This window comes from Pseudochaenichthys georgianus, chromosome 21 (genome assembly GCF_902827115.2).
Source record: "Pseudochaenichthys georgianus chromosome 21, fPseGeo1.2, whole genome shotgun sequence".
Taxonomy (NCBI): Eukaryota; Metazoa; Chordata; class Actinopteri; order Perciformes; family Channichthyidae; genus Pseudochaenichthys; species Pseudochaenichthys georgianus.
In genome coordinates, this window is record NC_047523.1 from 22,904,379 (window position 1) to 22,928,127 (window position 23,749).

The 23,749-nt window shown below is 40.4% G+C and overlaps 1 protein-coding gene across 1 annotated transcript in view; it reads left to right on the forward strand.

The window, feature by feature from the left end:
* Positions 1-20,691, forward strand: part of trpm2 (transient receptor potential cation channel, subfamily M, member 2) — a 28,049-nt gene extending 7,358 nt beyond the window's left edge. Inside the window, exons 12-34 of the mRNA XM_034109348.1 lie at positions 8,383-8,751; positions 9,272-9,409; positions 9,483-9,612; positions 9,696-9,841; positions 10,590-10,702; positions 11,301-11,399; positions 11,549-11,774; positions 12,424-12,542; positions 12,637-12,769; positions 13,921-14,092; positions 14,799-14,979; positions 15,062-15,243; positions 15,723-15,855; positions 17,895-17,982; positions 18,175-18,259; positions 18,356-18,495; positions 18,602-18,666; positions 18,867-18,896; positions 18,992-19,078; positions 19,150-19,228; positions 19,319-19,420; positions 20,185-20,301; positions 20,433-20,691. Of these exons, the coding sequence (XP_033965239.1) occupies positions 8,383-8,751; positions 9,272-9,409; positions 9,483-9,612; positions 9,696-9,841; positions 10,590-10,702; positions 11,301-11,399; positions 11,549-11,774; positions 12,424-12,542; positions 12,637-12,769; positions 13,921-14,092; positions 14,799-14,979; positions 15,062-15,243; positions 15,723-15,855; positions 17,895-17,982; positions 18,175-18,259; positions 18,356-18,495; positions 18,602-18,666; positions 18,867-18,896; positions 18,992-19,078; positions 19,150-19,228; positions 19,319-19,420; positions 20,185-20,301; positions 20,433-20,549 (3,051 nt within the window). The 3' untranslated portion in view covers positions 20,550-20,691. The remainder of the gene's footprint in view (positions 1-8,382; positions 8,752-9,271; positions 9,410-9,482; positions 9,613-9,695; positions 9,842-10,589; positions 10,703-11,300; positions 11,400-11,548; positions 11,775-12,423; positions 12,543-12,636; positions 12,770-13,920; positions 14,093-14,798; positions 14,980-15,061; positions 15,244-15,722; positions 15,856-17,894; positions 17,983-18,174; positions 18,260-18,355; positions 18,496-18,601; positions 18,667-18,866; positions 18,897-18,991; positions 19,079-19,149; positions 19,229-19,318; positions 19,421-20,184; positions 20,302-20,432) is intronic.
* Positions 20,692-23,749: the final 3,058 nt, after the last annotated feature.

A 23,749-nucleotide genomic window follows, 5' to 3' on the forward strand; every position in this document is an offset into this window, starting at 1 on the left:
TTTATCTCAAATATTGTTCACAAATCTGAAAAAATCTGTGATAGTGAGCACTTCTCCTTTGCCGAGATAATCCATCCCACCTCACAGGTGTGGCATATCAAGATGCTGATTAGACAGCATGATTATTGCACAGGTGTGCCTTAGGCTGGCCACAATAAAAGGCCACTCTAAAATGTTCAGTTTAATCACACAGCACAATGCCACAGATGTCGCAAGTTTTGAGGGAGCGTGCAATTGGCATGCTGACAGCAGGAATGTCCACCAGAGCTGTTGCCCGTGTATTGAATGTTAATTTCTCTACCATAAGCCGTCTCCAAAGGCGTTTCAGAGAATTTGGCAGTACATCCAACCGGCCTCACAACCGCAGACCACGTGTAACCACACCAGCCCAGGACCTCCACATCCAGCATGTTCACCTCCAAGATCGTCTGAGACCAGCCACTCGGACAGCTGCTGCAACAATCGGTTTGCATAACCAAAGAATTTCTGCACAAACTGTCAGAAACGGTCTCAGGGAAGCTCATCTGCATGCTCGTCGTCCTCATCGGGGTCTCAACCTGACTCCGGTTCGTCGTCGTAACCGACTTGAGTGGGTAAATGCTCACATTCGATGGCATCTGGCACGTTGGAGAGGTGTTCTCTTCACGGATGAATCCCGATTTTCACTGTTCACGGCAGATGGCAGACAGCGTGTGTGGCGTCGTGTGGGTGAGCGGTTTTCTGATGTCAATGTTGTGAATCGAGTGGCCCATGGTGGTGTTGGGGTTATGGTATGGGCAGGCGTATGTTATGGACGACGAACACAGGTGCATTTTATTGATGGCATTGTGAATGCACAGAGATACCGTGACGAGATCCTGAGGCCCATTGTTGTGCCATTCATCCACGACCATCACCTCATGTTGCAAGAATCTGTACACAATTCCTGGAGGCTGAAAACATCCCAGTTCTTGCATGGCCAGCATACTCACCGGACATGTCACCCATTGAGCATGTTTGGGATGCTCTGGATCGGCGTATACGACAGCGTGTTCCAGTTCCTGCCAATATCCAGCAACTTCGCACAGCCATTGAAGAGGAGTGGACCAACATTCCACAGGCCACAATCAACAACCTGATCAACTCTATGCGAAGGAGATGTGTTGCACTGCGTGAGGCAAGTGGTGGTCACACCAGATACTGACTGGTTTTCGGAACCCCCCAGACACCCCAATAAAGCAAAACTGCACATTTCAGAGTGGCCTTTTATTGTGGCCAGCCTAAGGCACACCTGTGCAATAATCATGCTGTCTAATCAGCATCTTGATATGCCACACCTGTGAGGTGGGATGGATTATCTCGGCAAAGGAGAAGTGCTCACTATCACAGATTTGTTCAGATTTGTGAACAATATTTGAGAGAAATGGTTATTTTATGTACATAGAAAATGTTTTAGATCTTTGAGTTCATCTCATGAAAAATGGGAGCAAAAACAAAAGTGTTGCATTTATATTTTTGTTCAGTGTAGGTGGACATAGGGACATTTTTGCTGTACCTGATACAGAGGCACTGACTGCTTGTCTGATTTTCTGAATTTTGTCAGTGAAGAAGGAGGCAAAATCATTGCACGCCCTGGTGGGTAGAAATTCAGAGGCTACTGACACTGGGGGGTTAGTTAGTGTGTCGACGGTAGCAAACAAGGCACGTGCGTTGTTTTTGTTTTTGGTAATGAAGTCAGAGAAGAAAGACTGTCGTGCGTTTTTCAATTCCAAATTATAAAGGCCAAGTCTCTCTTTATAGATTTCAAAGTGAACCTGGAGATTTGTTTTTCGCCACCTGCATTCAGCTTTTCGACACTCTCTTTTTTCTGTTCTCACGGTCATGGCCTTTCTCCATGGAGATATTTTCTTGCCAGACACTTCCTTTACCTTTACCTTTAAATTGTGTATCTCTAACATATTCAACTGCCTGCGTCATCAATCTGTTCCCTCTGCCAAGGACAAGCGGCAAGAGGAATCAAAACAGGAGAAAGACACAACACATCGCACAGAAAATCCTGAAGAAGTATCACTGCAACCACCTGAGGAATGTTCTGATTATGGGAGACCTATGAGACACATGGAGGAGTCTCCACTGCCCGCACCCCCCCTGTCAACGCCTTTGAGGATACTCTTCATTCATCCCCCAGCTCTCTCTACTCTCCGCTCACCCTTTCACCCTCGCCCACCCCCCTGTAGTTCGATGACCGCATGAAGGCGATACGCAGGGTTGGCAGCATGTCCTTTACCCCCGCCCCTCAACGACGGCCATCAAAATCACCGAAGCAGAGACGCGCACCATCTCCCCCGGCTTCATCACCATGCCTACCACAATCATCCAAAACAATACAAGGAAGATGGAAGCAGATTTCCAAACCCCCCTTTCTACAGTGTAGCCTTCACCCTGCCCTCCTATGATGAGAGGAGCAGGGTGGTGGGTCCTCCCTCCCCTTCAAAGCCTGATAGGGATGTGTGTGTACAAAACGCTGCAAACTGATATCTGCTGGGTCCAGGCTCAAGGGCGTATGGCACTCTCAACTCTTTCCAGGACATGCCGGGGCCCTGCCTGCCTGCCTGTAGCTTTGCCGATATCTGTGTTGATAGGTAATAGATTAAGAGCGGTGAATCATCTTAGATACAGGAAGCGCTCAAACGTTTGTGTGAGTTTATCAAATTTAGCAGTGATTCCATGTCAGCCACAGCTTGTTACAAAAAACCTGACTGATAGTGTGTTTAACGAACTTAAAATAGCTTTATTAAATGTCAGGTATTTGGCAGGAAAAACATTTTTAAATCAATGATTTTATCACTGACACAATCTGGATTTTATGTTTTTAACAGAAACTTGGATTGAACAAAATAACAGTGCAGCTGTTCTTATCGAATCAACCCCTCCCAACTTTAGTTTTATGAGTCAGGAAAGAATGCATAAGAAAGGGGGTGGAGTTGCTATTCTGTTCAATGATTCCCTTCAATGCAGGAAGACATCTTATGGCAACTTTGCTTCTTTTGAATATGTGGCCCTTCAGCTGAAATGCTCCTCTCGAGCTCTGTTCCTAAATATCTATAGACCACCCAAATACTGTGCAAGCTTTTTTGATGATTTTACCGAACTGCTGTCTATAGTGTGTATTGACTTTGACCGTCTAATCATTGTTGGTGATTTTAACATCCATTTTGACAACCCCCAGGACAGAGGGGCAAAAGTACTCTTTTGTGTTCTTGATAGCTATGGACTGACTCAGCATGTGACGGAGCCCACGCACAATAAGGGGCACACTCTGGACTTAATTATCTCAAAGGGTCTGAATATCTTTAAGGTTGTGGTGACTGATGTTGCACTCTCTGACCATTCCTGTGTTTTCTTTGAGAGCTCTATTTCTGTTCACAAAAATGTTCAAAAAGAGGTAACCACAAAGCGATATTTAACTGAAAATACTAGGGAAATGTTTACTCAGAATTTTTCTTCCACACTTGCCCCTGCTAACATCTCAGTAAATTAGCTAGTAGATCATTTTAATTCAAAAATTAAAAATGTTATAGATGCCATTGCTCCAACTAAGGTAAAGGAAGTGTCTGGCAAGAAAATATCTCCATGGAGAAAGGCCATGACATGAAAACAGAAAAAAGAGAATGTCGAAAAGCTGAACGCAGGTGGCGAAAAACAAATCTCCAGGTTCACTTTGAAATCTATAAAGAGAGATTTGGTCTTTATAATTTGGAATTGAAAAACGCACGACAAGCGTTCTTCTCTGACATCATTACCAAAAACAACGCACGTGCCTTGTGTGCTACCGTCGACAGACTAACTAACCCCCCAGTGTCAGTAGCCTCTGAATTTCTATCCACCAGGGCGTGCAATGATTTTGCCTCCTTCTTCACTGAAAAAATTCAGAAAATCAGACAAACAGTCAGTGCCTCTGTATCAGGTACAGCCAATGTGTTGTCTCTGTGTCCACTTAAAATCAATTCAAACACCATGACACAATTCCATCAGATTAATGATAAAAACCTAGAGGACATTATACAACTTCTGAAATCCTCCTCCTGCTGCCTTGATATTATTCCAACAGGATTTTTCAAAGATGTTTTGCCTTGCATGGCCTCAGATCTACTTCATATAGTAAACAAATCTCTTCACTCAGGTATTTTTCCACAGGCCCTGAAAACTGCAGTCATTAAACTGCTCTTAAAAAAGAATAATCTAGATGCTTCAGTAAGGAACAATTACAGGCCCATATCAAACCTCCCATTTCTAGGTAAAATCATTGAAAAAGTTGTTTTTCAACAGTTGAGTAATTTCTTGCATTTAAATAACTGTTTTGATGTGTTCCAGTCAGGCTTCCGTCCAAACCAGAGCACTGAGACTGCTCTTGTAAAGGTCTTCAATGACATCCACTTAAACACAGACAGTGGCAGAACTTCAGTGTTAGTATTATTAGATCTCAGTGCTGCATTTGACACTGTTGACCACAACATATTACTAGACCGACTGAAAAACTGGGTGGGACTTTCGGAAACAGTTCTAAATTGGTTTGAATCCTACTTAAAGGACAGAAACAACTTTGTTTCTATAGGTAAATACACATCTGAGTTGACAAATATGACATGTGGGGTACCTCAAGGCTCCATCTTGGGGCCTCTTCTCTTTAACGTCTACATGCTACCACTTTCTCAGATAATGAAGAACAACAAAATAAGTTACCATAGCTATGCAGATGACACACACATTTACGTAACAATTTCACCAGGAGACTATGCTCCAATTCAAACACTGAGTAAGTGCATTGAACAAATCAATGACTGGATGTGTCAGAATCTTCTCCAATTAAACAAAGATAAAACTGGGTTAATGGTTTTTGAAGCAAAGGCAGAACGTTTAAAAGTTAGCGCTGAGCTTCAGTCTACAATGTTCAAAACAACAGATAAAGCTAGAAATCTAGGTGTAGTCATGGACTCTGACCTGAGTTTCAACAGTCACATTAAAACCGTTACTAAATCAGCCTACTATCACCTAAAGAACATATCTAGGATTAAAAGACTAATGTCACAGCAGGATTTGGAAAAGCTTGTCCATGCTTTTATCTTCAGTAGACTCGACTACTGCAATGGTGTCTTCACAGGTCTCACTAACAAATCTATTAGAAAGCTGCAGCTGATTCAGAACGCCGCTGCTCGAGTCCTCACTAACACTAAGAAAGTGGATCCACATCACTCCAGTTCTGAAGTCTTTACACTGGCTTCCTGTGTGTCAAAGAATAGATTTCAAAATACTGCTGCTGGTTTATAAAGCACTGAATGGTTTAGGCCCAAAATACATTTCTGACCTCCTGCTAAATTATGAACCATCCAGATCTCTCAGGTCTTCAGGGACTGGTCAGCTTTCTGTCCCCAGAGTCAGAACTAAACAGAGAAGCAGCGTTCAGTTATTATGCTCCAAAGATCTGGAACAAACTCCCAGAAACCTGCAGGTCCGCTGCAACTCTTACTACTTTTAAATCCAGGCTGAAGACTTTTCTTTTTGTCGCTGCTTTGAATTGAACTATTCATATCTTAGACTGCACTGTAACTTTTATCCATGTATTTTTTCTTTTAATGTTTATTTTACTAGCTTTTCTTTTTAATGACTGATTTTAAATGCCATTTTCTTAATATATTTCATTTTTTGTAAAGCACTTTGAATTACCTTGTGTTGAAAAGTGCTATATAAATAAACTTGCCTTGCCTTGCCTTGCCTTGCCTGGAGCAATGGCATCTATAACATTTTGTGGTAGGCATGGTGGAGATGGTAGTGCGCGTCTCTGCTTCTGTGATTTTAGTGGGCGTCGTTGAGGGGCGGGGGTAAAGGACATGCTGCCAACCCTGCGTATCGCCTTCATGCGGTCATCGAACTCCAGGGGGGAGGGCGAGGGTGAAAGGGTGAGCGGAGAGTAGAGAGAGCTGGGGGATGAATGAAGAGTATCCTCAAAGGGGTTGACAGGGGGGGTGACGGGCAGTGGAGACTCCTCCATTTGTGTCATAGGTCTCCCATAATCATAACATTCCTCAGGCGGGTGCAGTGATACTTCTTCAGGGTTTTCTGTGCGATGTGTTGTGTCTTTCTCCTGTTTTCAGGATACATTTATTTGTTATCCTTGCAAGAATGGAAGTAGTCATTACATACAGAGCATATGGTAAGCATAATTAAGTAAAGATATATATGTGAAGGAAACTATATTCTTAAGAGGGACTGATGAAAATGAAATTATTGACACAGTTAAAAAACTTAAGAATAAAAGGTCTACAGACTGTCATGATATTGACATGTATACAGTTAAAAACATTATTGAATGTCTAGCCAAACCACTAACTCACATCTGTAATCAGTCAATACAAACCGGTGTATTTCCAAATAAAATGAAAACTGCTAAAGTCATACCAATACATACATCTGGAGATAAACATGTACTGTCATACTATAGACCAATTTCATTGCTCTCACAGTTTTCTAAAATACTGGAAAAAATCTACTATACAAGACTAAATGACTTCATCACCAAACATAACATACTCTATGAACAACAATATGGTTTCAGAGCAAACAGAACTACATCATTTGCAGTTATAGAATGTATGGAATACATTACTAAGGCAATAGAAAAGAAAGAATATGCAATAAGGATATTTCTGGACCTTAAAAAAGCATTTGACACGGTTGACCATGAATTATTAATAAAAAAACTACAGAGATATAGCATTAGAGGTGTTGCACTATCATGGCTATCCAGCTACCTACATAACAGGGAACAGTACATTGAACTACAAAGCCATACATCACAACTACTGCAGGTTACATGTGGGATGCCTCAGGGCTCAGTCTTGGGGCCATTACTATTTATTCTGTATATTAACAATATATGTGAAGTATCAAAAACTATTAAAACCATTCTTTTTGCAGACGACACAAGTCTACTCTGCTGTGGGGACAATTTAGAACAGCTATTGGTCACAATGGAAAAGGAACTGAGCAGGATGAAGATCTGGTTTGACCAAAATAAATTAACATTGAACGCAAGCAAAACCAAACTCATAATATTTGGGAATCGATCGACCAATACAGAGAAGAAACTCACTATAAATGTCGTCCAATTAGAAAGAGTATCGGAAATAAAATTCCTTGGAGTAATCATAGACAATAAATTAAGTTGGAAACCACATATAAGCTATATCAAAGCCAAAATATCCAAATCAATAGCAATTCTGAATAAAGCCAAATACCTAATTAATCAAGCTTCTTTGTTTATGCTGTACTGCTCCTTCATACTTCCATACATGATGTATTGTGTGGAAGTTTGGGGGAACACATATAAAACAAATACACATCCTATCTTCATCCTGCAAAAAAGAGCCATACGAGTTATACATACAACTACGTACAGAGAACCAACAAATAAATTATTCATCAAACTAAAAACACTAAAACTACAAGACCTGGTTGACTATAAAACTATTCAAATTATGTTCAAAGCCGCAAATCAACAATTACCTCATAATATCCAGGGACTTTTCACACGGAGAGAAAGCATGCACATGTTGAGAGGAAACTGCATTTTCAAAAAAATACCCGTACGAACAAATGCCAAACTTCTAGAAAGGTGTTAGTCTGTGGAATAAGTGTAATGATGCACTGAAATATTGTACAAGTCTATCTAAACTGAAAGTATTATTTAGGAGCCAAATCATTAATGGTTATGAACAGGACCTGTAAAATCCCATTTGTTGTTATTTGTTGTAATTGTAAAAGTAATTTATTTCTGATTGTTTTGTAAAAAAACAAAAAGCAAACAAATTAACAAGACAAACATGTCGCTGATGACGATGACCTAATATTTTATTTATAAGAAAAATATATGCTTCAGATGATTTATATACAAGAGGGTGTTATTCAGTCACAAGATACATGAATACCGGTTCAAAGCAGTATTCTATGCTTAGTTCAGATTAGTTAAGACCCACATGAGCAATACACATGACAATCATATGTCTATCTCCATAGAGGTGGAATCATCATGTTAATCGTTGTCACATAGCTATCATACTGTATGCCTAAAGCAGTGTGTCCTGACGCTCTTCTAATCTAGGTGATCATACATCCGGTTACGTACACAGCTACGTAGGTCCTTTGTTATCATGGGCTACTCTGATATTGGAAGAGTACATTCTGTATTTTCCCAACATATAGTATCATAAAAGATAGTTTTTTTCCCATGTTGCTATCCAGGTCACTTTACATAATTGTCCAATTCTGAGCAACATTCCCTGCTGATGATGACGCATTAAAGCGGAAGTGTGTTTCTCTGTGTTCTCCTGCCTTGCTCCCATGCAGTCCAGTGACCTCCACTGGGCCATGTTCTCGGCCCTGGTTGGCAACAAGCCTGAGTTTGTGAGTCTACTGCTGGAGAACGGCGTGAGTCTGAGGGACTTCCTGCAGGACGAGGAGACCCTGTGTGAGCTTTACAAACAGCTGCCATCCTGCATGTTCCTCCGCAAGCTGGCCAAGCGGGTCCACAACGCTCACAGGAAGAAGGCGTTCGGCATGAGGCATCGGGTTCGATCGGGACAAGGAGAAATGGTCTCCTTGACTCATGTGTCTGATGAGGTGCGCCGCCTGCTGGGCAGCTTCACCCAGGCCCTCTACCTTCCCTCCAACATGACGTACCACTTCAACATGTGTCTGGAAGATACGTCAGCATCAGTGAGTGATTATTGTTATCTCAAATTGAATTGAGTTTAACACTGAAAAATAGGTGTTTCTTACAAGTTGCTGAGGTCATGTCCTCTCTATTCACCCTGATAACAGTGTTTTATTGCACTGCAAGGATTTTAATTCTGTAATTATAATACAAAGAAAAGGGGGGTAACAAATCAAGGTGTACGGACTGAAATGTTGTGTTATTAAAACAATTCATGCTTCTCTTGACTTGCCTTGACACTCCTGTTTACAATGACATTGAAGATTTGATTCTATTAGTTTAAAGAATTTGAGACGTTTAAAAAACTTAAAGTACAACAAAAGTTTTATTCCTCCAGAAAAGTCATCAGGGAGTTGGATCTTCACTTTGGGATGTTACATCTACAGGAGGTATAATTAAACATTTAGCTAAGAAATCGATATTGGTGCCTTGAGAGGCCTTGGGAGGATTTGGACTCAAGATATATTTCCTAACCCTTCAAGCAGGTTGTTAATGCAACATATTCCTTCCCTTTTTATCTAGCTGTCTAAAAACTCGACATCTTCTCAAGCTCCGCTAAAGGAGGACAGTCCTGACGCGCAGAGGGACCCGGGCAGAGACATTTTCCTGTGGGCTGTCGTCCAGAACAATAGGGAGCTGGCTGAGATTGCCTGGGAGCAGGTGATCAAACACACATACAGACAAAGTTTTAGAAAAACAATAGATAAATAACTGTGTATCTGTATGTGCGCAGTGTACAGACTGCATGTCGGCTGCGCTGGCCGCCAGTAAGATCCTGAAGACGATGTCAGCTGAAGGAATGGATGCGGACGAGGCGGAGGACATGAAGAAGCTCGCCAATCACTATGAGAAACACGCCATTGGTATAACACTACAGACATGATGAGTGGCTTGAATAAAGATGTTACAAGTTGAGCATGTGTCTGCTTTTGTGTGTGTTTCCCAGGTGTGTTCAATGAGTGCCACAACTGGGACGAAGAGCGGGCTCAGAAGCTGTTGTTTCGTGCGTCTCCGTCTTGGGGAAGGACGACGTGCCTCAGGCTGGCTCTGGAGGCAGACGATAAAAGCTTTGTAGCTCAGTCTGGAGTTCAGGTACACTTTTATAAGGGATTTATATATATTCTTTCAACCGTGTCTTAAAATCTTAAGACTCCTACCTTTTGTTTGCACTGTTACGTAGAAGATCGAAATGCACATCCACACACATTGTTGAACACAAAACTGGTTTGAATCTAATTATTTTGAACAAGAAATTGGTATAGAGTAACCATGAAATACACTAAAACAATAAATACAAAACACACCACCAAAATTGCATTTAACCAGACCTAAAATACAAAATCAAAGAAATGCATCCTAATGAACAGAAATACACAACTTATATGAACAGACCTATTGAAAAATACTTTATAGATGTAATAAAACATAAAAGCTTGATACCAAGTCATATAAACAGATTCATACACAAACCCAAAACACACAATTTATACAAGCAGACCCGTTAAATAAGTACTTTATCGATATATATATAACCAAATCTACAAAGAGTATTAAAACATGTAAATATTTTCAAAAGAGAAAAAAAAAGAAAAGCTTGATACTACTTCATATACACAAATTACTTGTGTATTGACTGTGTTTCAGGATAATTACACACTTAATGCTGATTTTAATGAACAGAAACAGAACAAACAAAAACTACAACAATACATAACTGACTACAACATGTTTTAGAGTAGAACACGTTGAAAAACTGTGATCAGTGATTTAAACCTGATGAAAGAGACTTTAATTAAACACCCAGATATGGTTCATGTCTGATAACATATCTGTCCTGAAGGCCTTCCTGACACAGATCTGGTGCGGTGAGCTTTCAGTGGACAACCCGGTGTGGAGGGTGCTCGTCTGCATGGTCTTCTTCCCTCTGATCTACACCGGCTTCCTGGTTTACAGGTGAGTCCTAACCATAGACTGTATATATATAAATTCCTAACATGTGAAACGGAAAGTGCAGTCCTCCTGTCAATGATGGTTCTGCTTATTCCAACAACAACCAAGACATCTAAGCTTCATTATGTTTCCATATTAACCTGAGATAATAATGCAGTGGTTAAATGATGATTAGATAAAGTAAAATACCCTTGCTTTATCACAAGAATCAAATTCATATCAGTGTCATAAGGGACTTTCAGAAGTTAAGAGTCAGAGGCCACCTAATCAAGAGTTGTATGAAAGCATGTCCAGAAGATCTGTAGCAGGAAAGTCAGTACATTGTAGTAAACAGTATGTATATACAGTAATACCAAAGCAATTAAGTTCATCATAGATGCAAACATTTGGAAGATGAACATCTGCATATTGTAGTGGTTTAATTATTTAAAAGAACACGTCTTTGCATTTGTATATGTATCTCTGCCATGCATAACTAAGGTTTTTATTTTTTTAATATTTTGTTTTGTAAATCTAATCTAACCTTTTCTACCGCTTGTTGGGCATCTATAGCGATGTTAACGAGTGGCAGGTTTTCTTAATGAGTTATTATTCTGACTAGACGAGATGAAGTCATTCAGAGAGAAGCTGAGATGAACGAAGAAATCAAGACAGTGGAGAGTGTAACGGGAAGTGTACTTCGAACAAGCACTCGCAGTCTGTGAGTAACAAGTCGCCTTTCAACACATTAGCAGCAAATGATGAATACAAACAACGTTTTTTTATGACTGTGTGGCCATTTCCTGACTGTATTTCACATGTAGGGGAAAGCAGTACATGTCTGTGACCCCTCGACCCCTGTGCCCACAGCGACTCCTCCGGCCTGCAGCGGCAGAAGCCTCTAGGCAGATGGTCCAGGCTGCTCCGCCTGTACAGCTCTGCGCAGGCTAAGTTCTACTTGAATATCGTGTCTTACTTCGCCTTCCTCTTCCTCTTTGCTGTGGTGCTGATGATCGACTTCCAGGCTACGCCCTCTAGTGGGGAGGTGCTACTTTACATCTGGCTGCTCTCGCTGGTGTGTGAGGAGGTCAGACAGGTGAGAGAGAGCTGGGACATGTTTTATCTATGTATGCCTTATTCCAATAAATTCTTATATTACTCACTACATTACTGAACTGTACACCACAGGCCAATTGTCTTAATGTAAGTAATAAACTGAGAACATTTGATCAATATGTCTATGATTTAAATTATTGTACTTAATTACCTGTAGTCTCTTGCAAAAATATATTGCATTTTAAAATACAAACACTGAGGGGTGTGTTCTTATATCATACATAGCTTGATTTATGTGATATTTTCTTCCTAGAATCATGGCCAAAATAGATTTTTCGGATGTCATGACATTTTCCCCCAATTTTGGAGTGATACAAAGAAATATCCAAATGTCCCTAACTTATATCCATTGACTCTAATTTGACAACAAAAGGGCACAATATTTTTGAACCTGGCTTTATCCAATATTTAGATTTTGTTGCCTGAAATCTATGCAAAACTGCACTTAAGTTAAGACAATGCCTCATTTGCATGATCAAACACAATTTATTAAAAAACGTGTGATACGCAAAGTATCTTTAATAAATAAACTGGGGAAGTTTCCTGGTGATAGCCGTTAATTTCTTTACCCTTTTGACCTGTAGTGGCAATGGCCTTACATTGGCCTTAATGTGTCTTTTCCATCTCAGCTGTTTCACGATCCGAATGGCTTTGGGTTTCGTAAGAAAGCCAGGATGTACATCAACGACCTGTGGAATATTTTAGACGTTCTTTCCATCCTCTTCTTTATTATCGGCCTCGCATTTAGGTAAGTATCCTTCCTCCCAGACAATCCCTTTAGGCCATGGAAGTGCTCTCCACCCTCTTGGTAATGTATGAATCATCACGTTTTTCTATTTCAGGCTGACGACTGAGCTGTTCTATGCGGGTAAAATCCTCCTCTGCATCGACTTTGTGGTCTTCTGCCTCCGGCTAATGGCCATCTTCACTATCAGTAGAACACTTGGACCCAAAATCATCATCGTCAGGAGGATGGTGAGGCTTACGTACAATGTAATAGATGCCAACCTAATGTAATGTGTAAGCAACTGCAGAGCACAAAATGCTACACTCCAAAGCACTATTTATCTTATACAAAAATAAGCTGCTGCTCCACTGGGCCTCCATCTGGTGTCTGCAGATGAATAATGTGCACTTTGTTGGAACTTGAAGGTGTTTTTGAACAAAATGTTGCAGCTGGTCTGCTTGTTGCTTAGCAGTCAAACACCATTATTGTTTGTGTCAGAGATCATATGTTGAGCAAGAGGGCAGCCTTTGAAATACTAAAGGGTTAGGGTTATGATGCTCAAAGCAGAAAGCTGGCACATCCAACTCTCTGAAGTTCTTTGAATTTAAAATGTAACCCAGTAAAAGTCTCCACTGTACATTCATGGGAAAATGTTCTACCCAGGAGTTTAGCCTTTTTTGATGTTTCTGTGGTTTTGTGTTCCTTTTGGGTAACTGTGTTATGTTTATTTCTGCCTTAATGGTCATTTTGTGTCTTTTTTGGTTGTTATGTCTCTCTGCATACATTTTTAGTCTCTTCTTGGTTGTTTTGTCTATGCAAAAAGTCATTGTGAGGCTGTTCTGCTTGGTTGCATTTGTGTCTCTCTTTGTAGCCTTTTTTCTAGTTTTTTTGTGTCTCTTTGGATTAATTGAATGTCTCTTTGTGGTGTAAGGGGCTAAGAGGCAGGGTAGTGGGAGGCACCTACATTCCAAACAGGTGGCTTCACCCTCTCCCAATTACCAGTATTGGGAGCAGGTGTGGAGACACTCACACCTGGTGCTAATCACTCCCTCAAGGGAGACAAAGCACACATAGTTGCTCAGTTGTGTGTGGCACATGGAAGGAGCAGGAGGCTCCCAGTGTAAGGAAACGTTTTGGTAAGCTGGTAAGTCGGTTAGCGGCCCGGCTACGTTAGCCTTTGTTTATTGAAGGTATTTTTGAGTTTGATAGCAATAAAGCCTTTTTTTGGATTTGAACACTGCCTCTGTCGTGATTGCTGCACTACCACTTTCCTCTTTATCTGCCCAGTCCTGCTACAGTGGGCAAACAAACAGTACATGTCCCTAGTTGCCGCAGTATTCAGATGTGCCCACATTTCTAAGTGTTTCTAGCCTGTGACAGATGTATGTTTGTCTTCCAGATGACGGATTTGTTCTTCTTCATGTTCCTGCTGAGTATCTGGGTGGTGGCGTACGGTGTGGCCAAACAAGGCATCCTCATCCACAACGACAACCGGCTGGACTGGATTGTCCGCGGGGCGGTTTATGAGCCGTACCTCATCATATTTGGGAATTTCCCCACAAATATTGATTGTGAGTGGAAACAGAACAGACAGTTGTATAACTTTCATTTTATACGTACGTGGAAAAGCATGACTTAAAAGTTTCCTATTATACTATTTTTAGGCATATATTATAGGTCTCAGATATATAACAATTTATAAAAAACATATCTATGAAGTGTTTTGCTCAAAATACCAAACAGATCACCCTGTCTAGCCATGCCTCAGATCCCTCTATTTCAGCCCTGTAAGAGAAGTACTGATTCTGGGTACTTAGCTTTTTTTTTTTTTTTAAGTTTTTAAAAAAAGAGGCGGGGGGAGCTTACACCTGCTCAGAATTCTACCAGAGAGATTCTCAGCTAAATGCTGCTGTGATGAAACACCATATCATGTTCCAAACCACATCAAACATTATTTCTGAAACAGTAGAGCTCAAATGCTTTTTCTCTTGCCGGTTTACCACAAGGAGAGTTCCTTTTTTTATTTTCTGCTTTTTTACACATACTCTCTCCAGCACAGGTTAGCTCTGAGTGTTAGTGATGCTTGCTAATGTAAAAAAAGTCGCGGATTGTTTCTGATAGCGACGTTTCTGAAAGCCAGCCCACATTTCCAATATTACGTCATGTAAAGTGCATTTTGCATGATAGGAGACCTAATCATTTCTAGGTTTTCACAGGGCTCAGAAGTGATGATATAAGATATTTTCAACAAGGAAATGATCTGTTTGCCCTCTGCAGATGCTGACTTTAAACTAGACTCCTGCACCATGAATGGCAGTGATCCTCTAAAGCCCAAGTGTCCTGTGCTGAATGAAAACCAGATGCCAGCCTTCCCCGAGTGGCTCACCATCATCATGCTTTGTATTTACCTGCTCTTTGCCAACATACTGCTGCTGAACCTGCTCATCGCCATCTTCAAGTGAGTTCACCTCCAAACCTCCGAGTCCTTTTTATCCGATGTTCCCCCGTTACCCTCTGTCTCTCTTTGTGGTCCTGCACAGCTTCACTTTCCAGGAAGTTCAGGACAACACAGACAGGATATGGAAGTTTCAAAGATACGAGCTTATCAAGGAGTACCACAGCCGCCCCGCTGCCCCGCCCCCTTTCATCATCCTCAGCCATCTGTACCTCTTCATTAGGAACGTGGTGCTGTGCAGGATGCCCATCACTACCACAGAGTTCAGTAAGCATTTGGTTATTTATTTCTGCCCATGCTCAAAGTAGACTTCCTGTTAAGATGCTGCAGACTTCCTCTCAATATTTTTGCTTTATCGCTATTTTTAAAAACGTTATTATTCATTAAATATTACTAATTTAACATGTAAGAGCCAGATTGTTATCAGTTTAGTCAAATACTTGAAGAAAATCCTCCTATTCCCAACACTGCTTTGGTAAAGCAAGCATTTTCATCAATTTAGAGCTTTTAAATGATTGTGTTTTTAAAATGGGGTTACAATTCCCTCCATAATTAACCACATGTAATAACAAAATTATATGTTTAGGTCATAAATTAACAACTAAACCAGATCGTAACCCCTGACCCTCCCATGACCTTTGACACTTCACAGTCAATGCTGTGTATGATTGTGTGCTGATGCTCATTTTGCATACACACGTGCACAGTATTAAAGATAATGAAAAGGCATGCGATGCTGTTTTCAGAGTGCGAGCTTCCTCAGGTGGAGGAGGAGGAGCTGCTGTCCTGGGAGGCCATGATGAAGGACAGATACCTGCTGTCCACACGGCAGGAGCAGAGCCAGAGCATGGAGTGCCGCATCGTGGACACGGGACAAAAGTAAAACTCCTACAGGAACGCAGACCAGCGTGGCTGAAAAATAATACTCTAGACCAGTGGTTCTCAAACTTTTTCTGTCAGGCCCCCCCTTTGGAGAAAAAAAAAAGTCGGGCCCCGCCAACACAAATAGTCAGGCTCAGTGACCAGAGACTTCTTTTGGGGGTGCTGTGGGGTAGCTTGACGTTTCATAGAGGGTGCTCAAACATTTAGGGTTTCCCATTAATGTACCGGTCGCTACCGTGGAATTTTCCACTGCAACACTCCACACACACACACACACACACACACACACACACACACACACACACACACACAATGTACCCACGACTGTTACAATGAAGGCTCGATAATCAGCTCACGGCATATAGGTGTAAGCAGGGGTAAAGTGCTATTTTTATAGGTGGTGTGTGGACCTCACATAGGGGGGTCCGGGGGCATGCTCCCCCGGGAAGATTTATTTTTAAATATTGAAGTTAAAAGCATCAATCTGGTGCACTTTGAGAGCAAAATTAAGAGTTCTATGGATACCTCTCTCAACACCCATATGAAACAGAACTGTAAACAGATTTACTTTTTCTTTATGGATATTTTACAAATCACCCTTTTAAACTTTATTCTTGTTTTACTGTCATATAGTATTTCATACCTGTTTTTCATTTATTCTCTTATTTTTTTTATAACTATAATGATCATATAAACGTGTGCCTTGGAAATAATTGTTTACATTAATGGTGACCAAAACATTTGAGACCCACTGAGATAACACTGAGAGAGTCCTTTAGTTCACTGAGTCTCTCAGTCTGACAGGAGAGGACTCTCCTCCACTTTGTTGTTGAGCTAGCACCAGAAGCTAACAACAACGATCTCCAATACCGGTCCGCTCTCTCTCGCTCGTGCACACAAATTGGCTCGTTCCACACACACACACACACACACACACACACACACACACACACACACACACACACACACACACACACACACACACACACACACACACACACACACACACACACACACACACACACACACACACACACACACACACACACACACACACACACAAAGTCGAGCTTTAATGAAACACAGAGACCCAGACGTAATAGTACTGTACTGCATCATATTATTTTCGAATCAATAATTTTTAAATTTATGATTTTTTATTTTTTATAATAACAACCATTTTTCCTCCTGGTTTCTCATGCCCCCCTGGCATGCCTCTGCGCCCCCCAGGGGCTTTGAGAACTTTGAGAACCACTACTCTAGCGCAGTGCTTCTCAAAGTGTGGTCCGCGGACCACTGGTGGTCCGTGAGCGCCCCTTAGTTGTCCGTGAGTATATTGGTCAAATGTAACATTTGAAATAAATAAATTAATTAAAGTTTTCCGCACTCTTGCGGGAATAACTCCGCAATGGAGCGAGCTTAGTTTCACTTTTGATTGCATGATATAGCCCAGATAAACACCTTCATCACACATGTGGCCACTTGTTTGTACCCTCTTCAGGCGATTTGTAAAAAACGATGTGTTTTTGGATATTTGTGGAGTTAGATGGTCCGCGAGTGTTTTTGTATTGGTTAAGTGGTCCTTGGTATGAAAAAGTTTGAGAAACACTGCTCTAGAGCAATGCTGTTCTGTCGGGATCCAAAGTGTGATTTTTTTAAGTGTAATTTATTCTTTCTGAAATCATATCCATTACAGTTGTGCATAGTGACATAGAATTATAGAAATAGGGGAAACAGGACTAGATAGTGGAATAAAATACGGTAAAAAAAAATTATTTAAAAAAATTATAAACACTACGAAACTACGAAAGTTGGATTTTACCTCCATAAATGATCCTTTAGGAATACAACTATCCTGTATCATATAACAAAAAATTCAATTTATTTTTTCTTTAACTATCAGCAAGATACCATAGTCTGTGTTTTTCAGGTTTAATAAGGGTCAAATTTGATGAAACATGTTTCGTACTAAACAACCTGGGAGTGGTATTCAAATATCCAGCAGACACCCACACTGGTCTTGTTTGTTTCCTGAGGGTTACCACCATAACAGAGCGGCTGGAGAGGGAAGAGGAGATGGGCTCTGATGCCACGGTGCAGAGACTGGCTCGACTAGAGGAGCAGGTTGTGACCTGATTTTTGGTTATCACAAATATTGCACCTGTGTCTGTAACATTTCACACTATGTACGAGGCAGAGAAGAGATGACACACTTTCTTAATCTGTGTTTGTGGAATATTCTCTCGAATTGTCATCTTTGAGGTTGCATAAGCAGTCATAAAATGTGTTTGACTCATTTCTGTTGTATCTCATAAGGTCATGCAGTCCGCCAAAGCCCTGCAGTGGATTATGGAAAGTCTGAAATGTCAGGGTTTTACAGCAAAAGATGCACAACCACCAAGTTAGCAACCAACTTCTTAATTTATCATTATTTCTAACATATTTCACAACAAATCTCCTCTTGTTCGTGCTCACTTTTATTCCCTTTTCCCTGCAGCACTGACCACAACAGAGGAGTCCACTGATATGTATGCATCAGAGAAAGAGGACAAGTACCATGTGAACGCCCGTCAGTTTTACTATCCCAACAGCAAACTCACACGCTTCCCTGTGCCTGAAGAGAAAGTGCCATGGGAGGTAATACACAAACATTTCTCCACAGCACCTCCAGCATCATCACCAACATCACTGTGGTAAAAGATAGTTTATGAAGCCAGTTTGTTTCCTGTCACTTTTTTTTCAGTTCAGCTTCACCTGTTACATGCCGTCTTATTACACGTCTGAAGAAAGTGGGAACCATGTGGAAGGGTATGTCATTTTCTTACAAGAGAATAAGGGATGTTTGTCCCGATTAGGAAGGTGTGTATAAGTACAGTTATGGGGTGGTTATGGATGTTTTTGTAAAAATAACAATGTACAGTATGTTCCTATTGAAACATCTCTCACTAATAGGAAATATAACAAATTACAATGCTCCCTATTTCTTATGTTTCCTTTTCTTTTTGCAGATCAGAATCAGAGGCCTCAAATAATTACAGGTATGATATTCAAGGATACTCAAGGCATCAAATAGCATTTACATGAACATTTTAAGCTTGTGTTGATAGGTGATGTGTATCTGATCTGTCGTTAGAAATCCAGGAGGGAGGACTGGCATGAGGGGACGGGGTGCACTAAGCCAACTGGGTCCAAATCCCAATCTAGACCTCGTGCTGACACGGTACGTTAAGAAAGTTGTTTCCCCACATCTGTATTGCAAAGCCTGTTTATGACTTTGAATCCATCTTTTAGCTGGGGAGACAGTGAGTGCTCTGTTTTGGACTACCTGGTGGTTTGGGATGAGAAGAAGGGAACCTTGGCTTTACCTGGGGTGCGTCCATCTTTCCTAACTTAATCTGTTTTCTTTCTTTTTGTATTATTTCAATAAATGAACTGTTCTGTTTTGGTTTCAAACCTTCAGGGACCCATTGAATCTGCTAGTCACCTGCCAGTGATTCTTAGGAGAACCATGGGAAAGAAGATGTATGAGATAGTAAATGCCAAATTATCAGAGGGAACAACGGTAGGTCTGTTCAACACTTCAGTTAGACTTATAGAGTAAGTTGGTTTACTCACAGCAATCGGATAAAGGATTGTAGAGAACCCTTTAATATTGAAAGAAACAACATATTTTGCTTAAGTTCAGTCTGTTTGTTATGTGTCTCACTCTGGTTGTCTCGGGAGAGGTTAAGTATCTGAATTGTCAAAATCAGCTTAATATTAGTAATGACACTACAAATATTTTGGCTAACACTGAGCTCTGTATTTGAACACACCAAACTCTGTCAACACTAGAAACCAACTGTGTAGCTTGCTTGGAAACAAACACTTAGTTGTCTTGTTAATTGAGTCCACCTAGCCTAATCCATTGTAATCCAATACAACAGTGCGTAATAAATCCTGCCTTCAAGAAGAGAGGAGTTGGATCACTTGTAGGATCCTTTTGTATGATGCAATTTAAGGTGCAATTAAACGGTATTGCCTTATACTGACAGGTTATATTATACAGCCTACCCTTATGGATACATGATCACACTCAAGAATACCTCCCTTCAAAAATGTCAGATGTCTGACCACATCAAAGTCTTCTACCGAGAAAATGTGATGCATTAAGTTGAGGCTCCTTTCATCTTAAATGGCCAGTGCCTTGATCAAGGAAACATGGCTGTTGTTAGAGGTTAAACCTGTCTGATGATGAATACATCAATGATACCTATATAAACATCTGTTTCTTTACTCTGACATTGAGGAAGTTGTCTACTATGACTTGCACTTACTGTGTTTCAGGTGTTTGAGGGTTATGTGGATGACTGCAGAAACACAGATAATGCCTGGGTGGAAATCACAGTCCTTAACATTCACCTGGACAGAGCAGGCCAGACGACTGACGATATCAACAGTATGGTGAGAACATTGTTATTGTATTCTTCCTCTTCATTTGGATGATTTTGGCACAGTCCGACATCAGGTCATGATTCCTCATAGAGTGAATATAGAATTAGCATATCTTTGTTTTGTGATTATCTCCATCTCAGGTGGTGAGCAGCCATGGCGCTCTTCAGTGGCGAGAGGTGAGCGGTAAAACCAGACTTAGCTCCAACCAAGGAGACTCACTGCGGCTGGTTGCAGAGCTGCACAACAGGAAGTTCTGAGGTTCAACGCGGCTGTAGCTGTAAATGTGCCTCTCCATCCACAGGGTTCCTTCATGTTGCCTTATGTTGATGCTGAAATGTTATTCTGTTGAACTGAATGCACTTGAAACAAGACTCTATAAAGCAATAATGTATGCTGCTATGGATTATTTTCAACAATTTGCACAGATGTTATTGGCCAGTACACTGAATGTTTAGCCCACACACTGTGCTTTACTGCTCATGCTTATGTAGGCACTAGGCAGTAATAGTGTATATGTAAACTGATAATGAATACCTCCTTTCTGAGGAAGTTGTAATTTAATGATTGTTTCCATTGTATGCTTCTCCATACTTTTACATCATTTCGGAGGCAAATCTGGTACTTGGTACTTAACTACATGTATCTGAAAGTTAAATGTAGTAGAAGTTACTATAGGTGTTACTTTTTCCATACAAAACATACAATGATCTTGTGATCATGATCTATATAATATGTATTGTTCTGGATGGCCAACGCTAGAACTATAAAAAGGTCCAGCTCAACCAAAAAGGTAATGCATCAATAATAATGCAATACAAGTATGTAACTTCTTGTCATGGAGTTGTTTTACACCCTTAATATACCTAAATAAGTCTGCTCAATGTATCTGTGTCAAGATATCAGTGTATGTTGCCTTTAATTCCAGCGCAACCCTTACATAATCAAGCACTCTAGCCTTAACAATTGTAAATAAAAACCTAAATTGAATGTGTTTTGCCTGCATTTGCTGTTTGTCGTTCAACTTCTGCAAGTAGGCTTATTTAACTTAAAACGGAACACTTTTGAATTCATCTCAGCACAGTGAACTCGTGCACATGTCATTTATTTATCTTCCACAGTGTTTTTTTCCCCACATGCCAGGCGTGCAGTCCGCAGTAGTTTCGGAGCATGTTGTGAGGCTGCTCATTGGCTCAGGCACATGTGGCCAGACTGTGCAGTATCGGTTTCACACCCTCTTCATTCCTCTGCTAGGTAACTTTCCTCCTTTTGATAAATGAAGTATTGCTTCGACAGAAAATCAGAGAGCATGAAAATACTCTGAACATACAGAGCTGTGACTTTAATGTGTAACTAAGCCTTGTGAACTGATTGCAAAGTTCCGACATGCACCTGCTTAAAGACGTTTACGTTTACTTAAGATTATTCTCTGCGTACCCTTAGGCAATCTTGCTCAACAGTTACATGTTTTTTTTTCTGTAAACAACTTCACTGGCTTTATTTGTATTATTGTTCCTGTCACTGGTGGGGAGGCGCCATTGAAAATATACAAAAGCTATTTTTAACCACAGCGGAAAAAAGCGAAGAGGTCCCACTCCGCTCGTATTTCATGACACTGCAAAGAGGGTCTGAAGAGAGCAGTTACTCTGCCAACAAGTGAATTACGAGACCACATTATACATTAAAGTCATACAGACATTAGTTGAGTTATACATTTGGTTCAAAAAGATTATTCTTTTCAAATGTGGAAAACCATTATGCACACGAACAAATACAAAAATCACACAATAGTACAAGATAAGACGGATCCTAATGTATCTATTGATGATGTCTTAATGTTTATGAACAGCAAATATGCATGCAAATGTGGCCCTGCTCTCAGTTTTCATATATATTTATTGTATAATTTGTCCATCCATGGTTATGATGTATTTACGAGTTCTCGTCAATGTAGAGCTGATTTCATCTTGATAACTGTCATGTAGTTTGATTCATAAATATGCATAATATTTGTAGTACTGCTCAAATGTGATACAGTTCATGTTAAATACTCACTTAAAATACAATTAATAGGCTAACGTACACAGCAGGTTTGTCTTTTATTAGTTCAAATGTGGGATCACATAATGCCTATTATACATACAGTACACAGTCTATCTCCCATGATAATGTATCACTTTACAGTATGGACGCATCTGTATAGTAGACGATCTTTGAAGACGCGCGGAGGGCTTTACAGGTGACCGGAAGTGACGTAGCACGCTCACAAGAGACCAGAGCAAATAGATGGACCGAGAGAGAGCAGCAGTCGGATATCTGTGGGACCTGGGCCCAGCGCAGCTAAACGGTAATATTCTTAATTTTGTATGACTTTTACCAAAAGACGTATCGTAGTTGTGACTTCTCATGGCCATAGTTTTACGAGAAAATGTGTTGTTTTGTTGTGGAATGAAGCGAAGTGTGCAGCTGTCAGCGGAGTCTATAATGAATGATCACGACAACGATAGCTGGTTATGAGGCGATTTAAAAAAACACATCAACACATAATACACGTAGCTGTTCACATAGAAAGATTGTAGCACTAGTAAGAATCTCAAGGAGTTAAACAGCAGCTTTAAAGTCGTGCAAGTATTAAAGGGTTGGAGTTCTTTTCGCTTTAACCACTCAGTGGACAATCTTGTTGAATCAGACGCAATACTCTTTTCTTGCCTGTTTTTTCTTGCCTGGAGAAGAAGGAAATTATAGGCTGCTGCAGGAGTGGAGGCTAAATTATAGTGGGTGGTGAAGAAGTGTTTGTTTTAGTAAGATGTTACTCAGAATCTGCTTTTGTTATGTTTTTGACTACGTGGCTAAATCAAGATTCAAAAAAGATCCTCCACACAGTTGGCTATTTCGTTTGAGATTGTGTAAACAGTCAGCTGATAGTGTGTTAGTTACACCTGACTGATATGTGTATAACCCTGCTGTAAATCCCACCTCCATGGATGATTGAAGTTGGGATATGCACCAGTGAGGCTTTAGTTTGTGATGCTGTTGGATTGTATTGCATCATAATGAGAGAGGTCTATACTGTTTTGTCCATCCATGTGTATTATTTAGTATTATAAACAATTTAGCATAATGTAATACTGAGTGTAGCATTGCAAATCAGACATTCTTAAACCTGGCTTTATGAAGTCCTGAGTTGAATCTGGAACAAGTCATTATACACCTTAAAACATATTCAATTGTATTACAAAAATAATAAGCAATAGCATTGTAATATAATGCTTGCCCTTTAAAAAATATAGTAATTGCATGTATATGAAATGAGGAGTAGATTTGCACCTCACATTTTTATAACATTCATTTGACATGTGGATTTGGAGAGGATATCAATCCATTATAAGGAACATTTTTCCAATATAATGCAAGTCATCGGTGTCAACTTTTGGGATTTGTTAATTCATGACACAAGTCT